General features: G+C 46.0%; 1 protein-coding gene across 1 annotated transcript in view; it reads right to left on the reverse strand.

The window, feature by feature from the left end:
* Window positions 1-2,158: 2,158 nt before the first annotated feature.
* Window positions 2,159-15,207, reverse strand: part of dnai1.2 (dynein, axonemal, intermediate chain 1, paralog 2) — a 610,660-nt gene continuing 597,611 nt past the window's right edge. Inside the window, exon 20 of the mRNA XM_070868013.1 lies at window positions 2,159-2,999. Within this exon, the coding sequence (XP_070724114.1) occupies window positions 2,898-2,999 (102 nt within the window). The 3' untranslated portion in view covers window positions 2,159-2,897. The remainder of the gene's footprint in view (window positions 3,000-15,207) is intronic.

Here is a 15,207-nt window from a genome sequence, read left to right on the forward strand (position 1 = left end):
AACTTGAATGTATGTATGAGATAAAGAAGTCGTCTCTTTTTCGATGCCATAACAAAACGATACAGAAAAATAAGGAAAACTTCTTAGAGTTTCAGATTATATACCATGTAATTATACCATCTGCAATGCGACCAATTTCTTTATTGAAAAAAATTTTTTAAAGTGGGGATGCAATTTTGGAGCTGGTGAAGAATTTAGTTTGTTGCAGAATTTAGGCTTTGAAAGTCTGGGGAAAAGAAAGATTTACAGGGTATTCAACAGATCGTGTTCATGCAAGCGGTTACGTCTGGCTGAGCAGGAATGTACTATCTGATGCAGGCTGTGCTGATAATCTTGAGTTATAGGAGCAGCGTGCACAAGCACAATTCTCCACGCAGTAAGTTTACAGTTTAATTCTGGATGGGTCGGAGAGGAATTTTCCCAGATTTTTTCTTGCTAAATTGGCCTGGATTTTTATCTGGTTTTTGGCTCTCCCAGAAGATCACGTGACTCCAGTTGGGGTGGAGTGTCGAATGTTTCAGTATAATGGGTGGCGCAGTTGTGTGAGACGGACTGGTTGGGTTGGGTGCTCTTTACCTTTCCGTCATTGTTCATAGGTTTATATGTAACCTTTAGGGCTGCTGACCAAGAGCCGTGTGGCTCTTTGTCGGCCAGCGTGGACACGATGGGCCAAAATTACCTTTTGCGATGTAAATTTCTATGTTTCTGTGTGAGTGGTGATAAGTAGATGTAGAACATATTTTCACGAGTTTAAAATATTAGTAGATCTCCCATGACATTGCCGATATTGAGTTGGAGGATCCACTGTTTAATAATGATAGGAGCATTACACCATGTTAAACAAAATGTGTTGAAATTGGTCTAGGGTTGTGGCACAAAACGGCCAATAGTGAATCGGCAGCCTGTTTTACATGCTACTCTTTTTTTTTCTATTTACTTCAATGGAAAATAAAATAGGGAGTAGATGGAAAAGAAAAATGGGTGGCGTGTAAAATGGGCTGCCGATTCACTATTGCCTGTTTTACATGCTGCCCAAGATCAACTTTACCCCCAATATATTATAAAACAGCTGATCTCCTGTGATGTTATTAATTGTATTTCTCTTTCTGTAATTGACATAATTTTCTCTTGTGTCTGTATCTCTCATTTTCTTTGGTGTAAATTTGTCATAGTTTGTGGCTCCTCTCCTGATTGTCTCCAATGTCTTTGTCGCTCTCACGTGCATTCCCATATAGATGTACTCAGTGCCTCGGGCACGCAGCTAAATGAACCAGGATTGGAGGGCATAACGCTGTCACAGAGTGGGTGGGGGAGTGGAGTTTTTGAACACTCGAGGTTGGGGGTGCAGAAGAATTGGCAGGACTGGGATCTGTGGCAGTCAGGGAGGGCATTGGGAATTGTTAGAAATTCGTTTTTGGCCAATGAATCCAAGAAGGTATGCCAAAGTTGACTCACACGGCCCAATATCAATTTATACAATAGTGTAATCCAGGTAACGTAACAATGTGTTCCCTTTGAATTACAAACTTGAAATGTATGATGTATTCCTATCATTTGTGTACAATTCTAAAATGCCCATGTCCTATTTGGACAGATGTATTATACATCTGATGTCATATCAAGCAGATAATGCTGGAAGTGATGACCTAACAGAGAGACTCCCGAAGTGTTTTGCACCAAATTGTGTCTTAAGTTACACCACGGAGCCGGCGTAACCTGAGTGGAAAATCCTGCTCAACTTGGTTTAAAAAGTGGGAAATCTTCAATGTCCTAGCCGTGATATCCTACATTAATGAGGAAAAAGATTTACCCTACATCCCTAAAGGTTGTAAACTGTTTTCTGTTTAAAAGAAAATCACAATATATAGTTCTTAAAATAAAAGTCCAGTCTCTCAGGGCTGCTGCTTTTGCAGGAGGTAGTGTTTTCTGTAGCTCAAATCAGCAGGATTATCTCCCTGCAATACAGTTAGAATAGATGAGGCAAAAACAGAAGATGCTCTAAACACTTGGTAGCTTCTGTGGAGAGAGGAAGATGGGTTAACATGTCAGGTTGCTGACCTTTCATCAGTACCGGAAGATGGTATTGATTAACAGCTTATACAATGCAACAGAGCCAGACAAATAGCAGAGATGACTGGCTGTTAACATTATCTGTCACTTTATTTTAGATAAGTTTGTAGTACAAAGGGAAATAGAGAAGTACTAGGAACAGTTCATTTGAAAGTACATCACTGTGAGGTATTTTTAGCAAATATATGAATAATGAAAAGAATACAAATAATTGTATTTGGAATTGTAGCCTACAGAATGTAGGTGAGAATTTCAGTTTTGTTTCAAAATAAAATATTTGATAATTACCTACTTTGTAGCATAAACAGCTTCTTTAGTCAAAAATAGCCCCACAATCTAATGGACATTGTGAAGCAGAGTGAAAAGCTTTGTTTCTCTAATAAACTGGAATTAATATATTGATGTTTTAATTCAATCACAGAATTGCCGTACAAATGGGAAAAAATCGCCCTTTTCAATTTATAGAATTATTTACCCAAAGTATACTTTTCTCCACAGCCATTCAGATAACATACAATACTTTATTTGTAAGATGCATCAAAATAAAGAAATTACCCTGTTAACAAATCTTTATTTGTATATATTATTAGAAGGAGAATTATCATTAAACAGAAGAAAAATAAATTTAGTTTAACAGGTTTTTCTGGATATATGAAAGTGAAACCATCGTGTGCTGAGAATGCTGCGTTATGTTTTCAAATATGTTGTGATAAATGTTACACATTTCTGAGCATTACTGGCAGACGCAGGTGTGCACGCATATGACCTATGCATGAATGCTGATACATTTGGACATGTTGATTAAATATCTTCACAACAAGGGATAATCAGTTCTGCTTGACGTCGGGGTCTCTAACCAGACTCAGCAGCTTGTCCAGTTTAGCGATTTCCACTTTAGGTCCTTTTTGTATCTCTTGCCCTTTTTTTGCCTAAAATTGAATGGGATAATAATAATTTGGAGCACAATACACAATATGGTTAGTTACATTGCTAGAGAAACAGTTTTAAATATTCAGTATAATAAATGACATGGAAATCAGATTTGCCGCCTGTTATACACCCTGACCAACTTCAATGGTAAGGAAAATCAAGTGGGATGTATAATGGGTAGCAAATCCAATCTCGGCTGTTTTATACCCCTGACAAAGTTTAAGATTTTGCCCATTATTTTACAGTAGTCCAGTCTATCTTTAATAGAAGAAACATGGTGGTATGTAGGTCAGCACATTGCCATTTGACTTCTGAGATCCAGGTTGAAATCTAGTACAGTTTCGCAGCACAAAATTGCATGATTTGCCACTTAACTTACAGTGGTAAATGGAAGTGTAATTAGGAGGTGGTGATCTGAGGCTGGAGGTTAAGGTATATTGGGGGAATATTTATTTTGTCTGGTCGGTGTAGTGAAATCATAAACCTGTCCTTCTTAAGCATGTTTACAATTTTGCTACATCGAGTATATAGAGAAAACCTTGCCCCATTGCTGATACAGTATAAGACAAGTTTTACCCTGTAATGAACCCATCTTAAACTTGATCTTCTTGCTGACACTGGATGCCATCACAAAGCTTTTTCATTGACCCACCAGGAATTGGGCTTGAGTTGTGCCATTTTTCCAAGTCAGATTTTTCCCCTTCTCTCCCCCAGATGACCCACTGTTACCATAAAAGCTCATCCTTCCAGTGGAGAATATTATTTGTTAATGCTGGAAAAGAGTGCACTGGACTCAAACACTTTCTTTTCACAGTTGTTCTGATGTTCTGATTTTTCAGTTATGGGAGGTATTTACCATAAAGTTTAAAAAAGTAAATAATCAGTGCAAGTTTCTGTAATTATTTCATTCTTTTTATTTTCTTCAAGTTAACATTTTTATTTACTAACTTCCTTATTGAGATCTTTGTTTATAAATCAGTGATCAAAGAAATTGGTTGCAATCTAAATTACAAAATTGACAAATACAGCATTATAAAAAGGGCTGCTGCAGGCTCATTATATGATTTAGTTCTTCACATGGCTGCAAACAGTAACCCTTAATTTATATGTAGACATGAGCTAAAGCAGATTCTGTTGTGTAAACCTCAAAATGGTACAAAAACTACAGTTGTGGAATCCAAACAGTGTACTGGTACGAGATCCGAATCTTCTGAAGGGCTATGCTATAATAAAGCAAGTCAGAGTGGGGATTTGAAATCACTCCATTCGTACTTCTGCAGCATGCCTACATGGTTGGATACAGAATGTTTGAGGTTTCCTGCAAAGAACTTTAGATCCTGGATTAGTGCCTGAAATTAGCCTATTGTAATGAAGCATGTTTCTGTGGGAATTTGCTATCACTCCACCAGGTTTCTGGATTACTGACTGAAGGAACCTGTGTGTGTGTGTGCAACATAGAAACATAGAAAATAGGAGCAGGAGTAGGCCATTCGGCCCTTCGAGCCTGCACCGCCATTCAATGAGTTCATGGCTGAACATGCAACTTCAGTACCCCATTCCTGCTTTCTCGCCATACCCCTTGATCCCCCTAGTAGTAAGGACTACATCTAACTCCTTTTTGAATATATTTAGTGAATTGGCCTCAACAACTTTCTGTGGTAGAGAATTCCACAGGTTCACCACTCTCTGGGTGAAGAAGTTTCTCCTCATCTCGGTCCTAAATGGCTTACCCCTTATCCTTAGACTGTGACCCCTGGTTCTGGACTTCCCCAACATTGGGAACATCCTTCCTGCATCTAACCTGTCTAAACCCATCAGAATTTTAAATGTTTCTATAAGATCCCCTCTCATTCTTCTGAACTCCAGTGAATACAAGCCCAGTTGATCCAGTCTTTCTTGATATGTCAGTCCTGCCGTCCCGGGAATCAGTCTGGTGAACCTTTGCTGCACTCCCTCAATAGCAAGAATGTCCTTCCTCAAGTTAGGAGACCAAAACTGGACACAATACTCCAAGTGTGGCCTCACCAAGACTCTGTACAACTGTAGTAACACCTCCCTGCCTCTGTACTCAAATCCCCTTGCTATGAAGGCCAACATGCCTTTGCTTTCTTAACCGCCTGCTGTACCTGCATGCCAACCTTCAATGACTGATGTACCATGACACCCAGGTCTCGTTTCACCTCTCCTTTTCCTAATCTGTCACCATTCAGATAATAGTCTGTCTCGCTGTTTTTACCATCAGAGTGGATAACCTCACATTTATCCACATTATACTTCATCTGCCATGCATTTGCCCACTCACCTAACCTATCCAAGTCACTCAACAGCCTCAGAGCATCCTCCTCGCAGCTCACACTGCCACCCAACTTAGTGTCATACGCAAATTTGGAGATACTACATTTAATCCCCTCGTCTAAATCATTAATGTACAATGTAAACAGTTGGGGCCCCAGCACAGAACCTTGTGGTACCCCACTAGTCACTGCCTGCCATTCTGAAAAGTACCCATTTACTCCTACTCTTTGCTTCCTGTCTGCCAACCAGTTCTCAATCCATGTCATCAAACTACCCCCAATCCCATGTGCTTTAACTTTGCACATTAATCTCTTGTGTGGGACCTTGTCGAAAGCCTTCTGAAAGTCCAAATACACAACATCAACTGGTTCTCCCTTGTCCACTCTACTGGAAACATCCTCAAAAAATTCCAGAAGATTTGTCAAGCATGATTTTCCTTTCACAAATCCATGCTGACTTGGACCTATCATGTCACCTCTTTCCAAATGCGCTGCTATGACATCCTTAATAATTGAATCCTTCATTGTACCCACTACGATGTCAGGCTGACCGGTCTATAATTCCCGGTTTTCTCTCTCCTTTTTTAAAAAGTGGGGTTACATTGGCTCCCCTCCACTCCATAGGAACTGATCCAGAGTCTATGGAATGTTGGAAAATGACTGTCAATGCATCCGCCATTTCCAAGGCCACCTCCTTAAGTACTCTGGGATGCAGTCCATCAGGCCCTGGGGATTTATTGGCCTTCAATCCCATCAATTTCCCCAACACAATTTCCCGACCAATAAGGATTTCCCTTAGTTCCTCCTCCTTACTTGTTCAATTGGTCTGCCATTTGTTTGTTCCCCGTTATGACTTCCCCTGATTCTGACTGCAGACGACCTACGTTTGTCTTTACTAACCTTTTTCTCTTTACATATCTATAGAAACTTTTGCAGTCCGTCTTAATGTTCCCTGCAAGTTTCCTCTTGTACTCTATTTTCCCTGCCCTAATCAAACCCTTTGTCCTCCTCTGCTGAGTTCTAAATTCCTCCCAGTCCCCGGGTTCACTGCTATTTCTGGCCAATTTGTATGCCACTTTTTTGGCTTTAATACTATCCCTGATTTCCCTTGATAGCCATGGTTGAGCCACCTTCCCTTTTTTATTTTTACGCCAGACAGGGATGTACAATTGTTGTAGTTCATCCATGCGGTCTCTAAATGTCTGCCATTGCCAATCCACAGTCAACCCCTTAAGTATCATTCGCCAATCTATCCTAGCCAATTCACGGCTCATACCTTCAAAGTTACCCTTCTTTAAGTTCTGGACCATGGTCTCTGAATTAACTGTTTCATTCTCCATCCTAATGTAGAATTCCACCATATTATGGTCACTCTTTCCCAAGGGGCCTCTCACAACGAGATTGCTAATTAATCGTCTCTCATTACACAACACCCAGTCTAAGATGGCCTCCCCCCTAGTTGGTTCCTCGACATATTGGTCTCGAAAACCATCTCTTATGCACTCCAGGAAATCCTCCTCCACCGTATTGCTTCCAGTTTGGTTAGCCCAATCTATATGCATATTAAAGTCACCCATGATATCTGCTGCACCTTTATTGCATGCACTCCTAATTTCCTGTTTGATGCCCTCCCCAACATCACTACTACTGTTTGGAGGTTTGTACACAACTCCCACTAACGTTTTTTGCCATTTGGTGTTCTGCAGCTCTACCCATATAGATTCCACATCATCCAAGCTAATGTCCTTCCTAACTAGTGCATTAATCTCCTCTTTAACCAGCAATGCTACCCCACCTCCTTTTCCTTTTATTCTATCCTTCCTGAATGTTGAATACCCCTGGATGTTGAGTTCCCAGCCTTGATCATCCTGGAGCCACGTCTCTGTAATCCCAATCACATCATATTTGTGAATATCTATTTGCACAGTTAATTCATCCACCTTATTAGATACTCCTTGCATTAAGACACAAAGCCTTCAAGCTTGTTTTTTAACACCCTTTGTCCTTTTAGAATTATGATGTAGTGTGGCCCTTTTTATTTCTTGCCTTTGTTTACTCGGCCTTCCACTATTGCTTTTTACCTTTCTACCATCTGTTTCTGACTCCATATTACTTCGCCCTAGCTGCATAGTTTCCCATCCCCCTGCCATATTACTTTAAACACTCCTGAACTGCATTAGCAAATGTTACCCCCAGGACATCAGTTCCAGTCCTGCCCAAGTGCAGACCGTCCCTTTTGTATAGGTCCCACTTCCCCCAGAACTGATTCCAATGTCGCAGAAATTTGAATCCCTCCCTCTTGCACCACTGCTCAAGCCACGTATTTATTCTAACTATCTTGCTTCCTCTACTCTGATTAGCACGTGGCACTGGTAGCAATCCAGAGATTACTACCTTTGAGGTCCTCCTTTTTAATTTAACTCCTAGCTCCCTAAATTCAGCTTGTAGGACCTCTTCCCGCTTCTTACCTATATCGTTGGTACCTACATGTACCACGACAACTGGCTGTTCACCCTCCCTCTCCAAAATGCACTGCAGTAAACATGACTTTAAGGCTATTTATATTGCAATTACATTTTGACACAGTTAACATTAAAGAAAATGCAAGAAAGCATGGAGCAAGAAAAAGCCATTTGGGCTATCAAAGTCTGAAAATGCTGAACTAAAGTGTGGAAACAATTAAATTGTGGAATTTTGCTAAGTATTAATGAAATGAAGGAAGGGAGGAGGGAAGGAAGGAAGACTTGCATTTATATAGTGCCTTGCACACCCCAAGATGTCCCAAAGTGCTTTGCAGCCAATTAAGTAAATTTTTGGAGTCACTGTTACAATATAGCTTGAAACGAGTGTCCCTTATTAATCCAGAAGTGACACTTTCACAATGAGCCCCATGCATTGAACATTACTAGTCTTGATGATTTGTTATGTCCTGTCTGCTGCTTCATGTACCCCTCTCAGTTTTATAATTACTACCACCTTTTAATAGGATAATAAGTGGAAGATCAATAAAACACAAACATAACCCTCACTTCTCACATCCTTCTTCAGTTTTCTTTCTCATTTCTGTGTACAGACTATTTTCCTGTAAAATATAGGGTGTGCTGTAGAGATGCAGGTATAGGTCCTCACATTTTAAATTTTGAACAGCTTGGATTTGAAAAAAGGATATTAATAGTGAGACACCCTCTCAATAATTACTTAGAATAAAGAAATTCATGCTGTAACTAAGTCATCATCATCATAGGCAGTCCCTCGGAGTCGAGGATGACTTGCTTCCACACGAGAAATGAGTTCTCAGGTGATGAAAGAGTCCAATGCAGGACCTACAATCTCTGTCACAGGTGGGGCAAACGGTGGTTGAAGGAACAGGTGGATGGGGTGCCTGGGTTGCCGCAAGCTCCTTCCGCTGTCGACGCTTGGCTTCAGCTTGCTCTCGGCGAAGAGACTCAAGGTGTTCAGCGCCTTCCAAGATGCTTTTCCTCCACCTTGGGCGGTCTTGGGCCAGGGATTCCCAGGTGTCGGTGGCAATGTTACATTTTTTCAAGGAGGCTTTGAGGGTGTCCTTGAAACGTTTCCTCTGCCCACCTGTGTTGGAGCTCCGAGTAGAGCGAGAGCCCAGGGGTTGGAGGACAGCGGGAGGTCGGAGGACAACCTGACGTCGGAGGACAACCAGAGGTCGGAGGACAGCAAGAGGTCAGAGGACAGCAGCAGGGTCGTGGCTCAGGAGCGGCGCAGCACAGGCCAACAGCGACTTCGTGAGATCGCCATTGCGTCCTACGAAACCCAGGGATTGAGGCCCTGCAGAAAGGAAGGAGGACAGTCGGAGTATGCGTGTGTGTAACTAAGTAAATCAACAAATTTAACCCTTTTTAAAAACAAGACTGATTTTCTTCCCTGTGCCACCTATTCACAAAATAGATACAGATGAGGAAGACCATTTGAGCCATCTTAGCTCATCTATCCAAAGAGACTGCACACAGAGCTGGGTGAATCTGCTAAACAGAGTGGCAATGGGAATTTGATGAGAATGGGAATTCAGTGCAGAGGGAGAAGTAGGTGCTAATTATTTTCAACCAAGAGGCAAGAGTAAGTAAGTAAATATATAAATAATCAGAGTAATTAATTAGATCTAAAGGGATAAAATTAAAACGAACTAAGTAGAGGATATCAATAGTAAAAGGATCCAAATTGCATCAAATAAAAATCTGGTGTACATATCATCATCATCATCATCATCATAGGCAGTCCCTCGGAATCGAGGAAGACTTGCTTCCACTCCTGAAGTGAGTTCTTTGGTGGCTGAACAGTCTAATATGAGAACCACAGACTCTGTCACAGGTACGACAGATACATAAGTAATTACATAATAGGAGTAACCAAAAACATATATATAGCATAAGAAGATAGACGTTTAAGCAAAATGATGGGACAGCTGAGACATACTAAGAACATAAGAACATAAGAATTAGGAACAGGAGTAGGCCATCTAGCCCCTCGAGCCTGCTCCGCCATTCAACAAGATCATGGCTGATCTGGCCGTGGACTCAGCTCCACTTACCCGCCCGCACCCCGTAACCCTTAATTCCCTTATTGGTTAAAAATCTATCTATCTGTGATTTGAATACATTCAATGAGCTAGCCTCAACTGCTTCCTTGGGCAGAGAATTCCACAGATTCACAACCCTCTAGGAGAAGAAATTCCTTCTCAACTCGGTTTTAAATTGGCTCCCCCGTATTTTGAGGCTGTGCCCCCTAGTTCTAGTCTCCCCAACCAGTGGAAACAACCTCTCTGCCTCTATCTTGTCTATCCCTTTCATTATTTTAAATGTTTCTATAAGATCACCCCTCATCCTTCTGAACTCCAATGAGTAAAGACCCAGTCTACTCAATCGATCATCATAAGGTAACTCCCTCATCTCCGGAATCAGCCAAGTGAATCGTCTCTGTACCCCCTCCAAAGCTAGTATATCCTTCCTTAAGTAAGGTGACCAAAACTGCACGCAGTACTCCAGGTGCGGCCTCACCAATACCCTATACAGTTGCAGCAGGACCGCCCTGCTTTTGTACTCCATCCCTCTCGCAATGAAGGTCAACATTCCATTCGCCTTCCTGATTACCTGCTGCACCTGCAAACTAACTTTTTGGGATTTGATCTTACGTTTTAAAGTTTATTTTGTTTTAATTGCCGGTGCTTTTAGTGTCCCCCTCTCCTTTTATAGGGGGCACTGGAAAAAGGAAAAAATTTGATTTTAGTGCCCAAAAAAACCACAAAAAAACCAAAAAAAAAACAAAAAAGAAAAAAAGGGCCTTGTAAATGTCTGGTGTGTCATCTAGGTCGGGTGGCACGGATACATGTTTTATGTTTTGCAGGTAGACTCTAAAAGAGTTTCATGCACAAGGATTCCGTCGATTCTGGTCCGACTGGAGAAGGAAGCAGGGGGGCTTCCCCTCCTTGAGGCTATGGTGGGACGTGGGCAAGGCTCACTTCCGCGTCTTCTGTCAAGAGTACGCGAGGGGGTCGACCAAGAGGCGGGCGGCCAGAGTCGGGCGCCTAGAAAAAGAGGTGCTCGACCTGGAAGCCCGTCTCGGTCAAGTCGTCCAGGACCCGGCCCTGCGGACGGTGTATGAAGCGAAGAAGGCCGCGCTGAAGGACCTGCAGGTCGTCGGGTCCCGAGGCGTGTTCGTGAGGTCGCGGATCCGGTTCCTGCGGGATCTGGACCGCGGCTCCCCCTTCTTCTACTCGCTGGAAAAAAGGCAGAGTGTCCGTAAGCAGCTCTTGACGCTGCTGGCCGACGACGGCTCTCTCGTCTCGGATCCGGAGGGCGTCAACAACAGGGCCCGTGAATATTACGGGGCTCTGTTCTCTCCGGATCCGTTCAGTGAGGAAGCGCGTAGAGTTTTGTGGGAGGACCTGCCGAAAGTCAGCCCGGAGGGCGCCGAAAATCTGGAAGCTCCGCTAAGCCTGGCGGAGCTGACCGGTGCCCTCGACCGGCTCTCGAGGGGAAAATCCCCGGGGCTGGACGGGCTGACCGTGGAGTTCCACAGGGCGTTCTGGGACGTCCTGGGGTGCGACTATGCGCGGGTCCTGGGGGAAAGTCTGGCGACCGGGGAGATGCCCCTCTCTTGGCGCAGGGCAGTCATCGTCCTGCTGCCTAAGAAGGGCGATCTCCGCCTCCTTAAGAACTGGCGCCCGGTCTCCCTCCTCAGCACGGACTACAAAATCTTCGCCAGGGCGATGTCTGCTCGCCTTGGTGCCGTGCTGGACCACATGATCCACCCCGACCAGCCCTACACGGTCCCGGGCCGGACAATCCACGATAACATCCATCTGGTCCGGGACCTCATCCATTGTTCCCAGGAGGCTGGTCTGTCGGTCGCCTTCCTATCCCTCGACCAAGAGAAGGCGTTCGACAGGGTGGATCACGGCTATCTGCTCGGAACTCTGCGCGCTTTCGGGTTCGGGACGCATTTCGTCGCCCGGATCCGACTTTTGTACGCCGCCGCGGAGTGTCTGATTAAGGTTAACGGGTCCTTGACGGTGCCCCTTCGCTTTAGGAGAGGGGTGCGCCAGGGATGCCCCATGTCCGGCCAGTTATACGCCGTTTGCGTGGAGCCTTTCCCGCGCCTCTTGCGGATGAGGTTGACGGGACTGGCTCTGCAAGGGCCGGGCGTGGGGGTCGTCCTCTCGGCTTACGCCGATGATGTGCTCCTCGCGGTAGAGGATCCCGCTGACCTGCGGAGGATGCGTGAGTGCCAGGAGATTTACTCGGCCGCGTCCTCCGCCAGGATCAACTGGGAGAAATGTTCCGGACTCCTGGTGGGTCAGTGGCGGGTGGACTCCCTGCCGGAGGAGCTCAGGCCTTTTGCCTGGAGCACGACCCATCTCCTCTATCTGGGAGTCTACCTTAGCCCCGACGAGGGAGCCTGGCCAGCGAACTGGCAGGAGCTGGAGGCCAAGGTCGCCGCTCGCCTAGGGCGCTGGACAGGACTGCTCCGAGTGCTGTCCTACAGGGGTCGAGCGCTAGTCATAAACCAGCTGGTGGCCGCAATGTTGTGGTACCGGCTGGTCACTTTGACCCCTCCCCCTGCGTTTGTCGCCAAGATACAGAAGAAGCTGGTGGACTTCTTCTGGAACAACAGGAAGCACTGGGTCTCTGCTGCGGTCTTGAGTCTCCCGCTTGAGGAGGGCGGTCAGTCGTTGATGTGCGTCAGCGCCCAGCTCGCGACTTTCCATCTTCAGACCCTGCAGAGATACCTTTACGTCGAGCCCCCTCCTAGGTGGTGTGCTCTGGCGACGTATTTCTTCCGCCAGCAGCGCAACCTCAATTATGACACGCAGCTCCTGTTTGTGAACTTGGGGGGTGTCAGGACCGCCCTCCGGGAGCTGCCTGTCTTTTACAAGGAACTCATCAGGGTCTGGAACAAAGTCTCCACCAAGCGCAGCTCTCCGCCGGCTGGAGTGGCGGCCGTCCTGCAGGAGCCGCTGCTCGGGAATCCGTACCTCCACGACCGAGGTTTTATGTGGCGGTCGGAAGAGAGGGCTGTGGCTGGTGAGGTGACCAGGGTCAGGGACCTGCTCGATGGCGGAGGAGCGGGCTGGATGGCGCCAGACACGCTGGCGCGGTGCCTAAATTCTGCCAACGTCCGCCACGCGGCCGATGCCATCGAGTCGCTAAAAACAGCTCTGGGCCCTGACTCCGTTAGGTGCATCGAGGAGGCTCAAGCACGTGGGGAGATCCCGTCTGAACTGACCCCGTCCGGATGGAATTCCTCATCGGCGCCAAACCCCGGAACCTCCCTCGGGGGCCGGCGCCTCACAACTTGAGCCGCCTCGGGGAAATCCCCTCCGTGCCTTTCAGTTCCGCACGGAGGGGTTTCCTGTACGGGCTGCTCCTACACACTCTCAACTTTGCCATCCTCGCCGGCTGTCCGGACACGCCATGGCGTACCATCTTGCCGTCCGGAGGAGGCGGGGGTCCCCGATGGAGGGCACTCTACGCAGGGGTCCTCCCACTATTCATCGGGGACTTGGCCTGGAGGGTGGTGCACGGAGCAGTGCCGTGCAGCAAATTTTTAAGCCGGTTCACGGACTCCCAGGCCGCCTGCAATTTCTGCGGTCTGGAAGAGTCCGTGTTCCATGTTTTTATGGAATGCACAAGGTTGCAGCCCCTGTTTTATTATTTGAAGGGGCTGCTCCTGAAATTCTGGCTGCACTTCAGTCCCACTCTCCTGATCTTTGGGCACCCTGTGTGGAGGGGAGCGGGTAGGTCCGAAGGCCTCCTCGTAGGACTGCTCCTGGGCACGGCCAAGGGTGCCATCAGCCGGTCCAGGCAGCGGGCGGTCGAGGGGGTCGTTCAACCTGACTGCCTGCCTCTCTTCCGCTCTTACATCCAGTCCAGGGTGTCCTTGGAGATGGAGCACGCGGTGTCCACCGGTACGCTCGCGGCCTTCCGCGAGAGGTGGGCACCGGAGGGACTGGAGTGCATCATCACGCCCGGCAACCAAATTTTAATTTGATTTACGTTTTAAAGTTTAATTTGTTTTAATTGCCAGTGCTTTTAGTGTCCCCCTTCCCTTTAATAGGGGGCACTGGGGAAAAATTGTGATTTTAGTGCCCCAAAAAAAAAACAAAAAAAAGAAAAACACAAAAAAAAACAAAAAAAAGGAAAAAAAAGGGCCTTGTAAATGTCTGGTGTGTCACCCAGTTCGGGTGGCACGGTTTAATGTTTTGTTTTACAGGTAAACTCAAAAGAGTTTCATGCACAAGGACCCCCAGGTCACTCTGCACCGCAGCATGTTGTAATTTCTCCCCATTCAAATAATATTCCCTTTAACTGATTTTTTTTCCAAGATGGATGATCTCACATCCACACAAGGTGGAGACCCGCTGCCTTCAATTCCTGTGCCATATAGGAACTCCATGTGTCCCTGGATAACCACAGGTGGGAAGTGACTCCAGTTGTTTGAACTCAAGCTCAGTGTTTCTGAGCTATAGGAGAGGAAATGACAGCAGGGGATATGAGAGGCTGAGAATTTCATGGAGTGCATATTCCAGGATGTGGTAACCCTGCAACTATAGAGAATTCAGCAGGATAGTAAGTGGGTAGGTTAACACGTGGCTGGAGAAATGGTGTAGGAGGGAGGACCAGTTTCCTGGGGCATTGGGACCAATTCTGGGGCAGGAGGGACCTGTTCAAGGAAGACAGATTGCACGTCAACAGAGCTGGGACCAATGTCCTCACGGGTAGGTTAACTAGTGCTGTAGTGGAGGGTTTAAACTAATTAGACAGGGTAGGAAGAGATAGGCAGTGCAGGAATCCTCTGGGAGTGTGGCATTCTCAAACCGGTTTTCAGTGCTGAATACTGGTGAGGGGGACGATACATCGGAGTAGTGCAGTCTAGATCACCTCCATGGCACCCTGGGGCACAGCAAAGTGTAGAATTCAATGATCATACGGGATTCAATAGTCAGGGGGATAGACAGGCGTTTCTGCAACCGCCAATATGAGTCCCGTATGGTGTGTTGCCTCCCTGGTGCCAGGGTGTAGGACATCACTAAGAAGGTGCAGAACATTTTGAGGGGGAAAAGGAAACAGCCAGAAATCATGGTCCACATGGGAACCAATGACATTGGAAGGAAAAGACTTAGGGTCCTGCAGTCAGAATTTAAGGAGCTTGGGAGGAAAGTAAAGAGTAGGACCTCAACGGTATTACACCCAGTGCCATGCGCTAGTGAGTATAAGAATAGTAGGATAAGACAGGTTAACACGTGGTTGGAGAAATGGTGCAGGAGGGAGGACCAGTTTCCTGGGGCATTGGGACCAATTCTACGGCAGGAGGGACCTGTTCAAGGAAGACAGGTTGCACCTCAACAGAGCTGGGACCAATGTCCTCACGGGTAGGTTAACTAGTG

Source organism: Pristiophorus japonicus, chromosome 2 (genome assembly GCF_044704955.1).
Source record: "Pristiophorus japonicus isolate sPriJap1 chromosome 2, sPriJap1.hap1, whole genome shotgun sequence".
Classification (NCBI taxonomy): Eukaryota; Metazoa; Chordata; class Chondrichthyes; family Pristiophoridae; genus Pristiophorus; species Pristiophorus japonicus.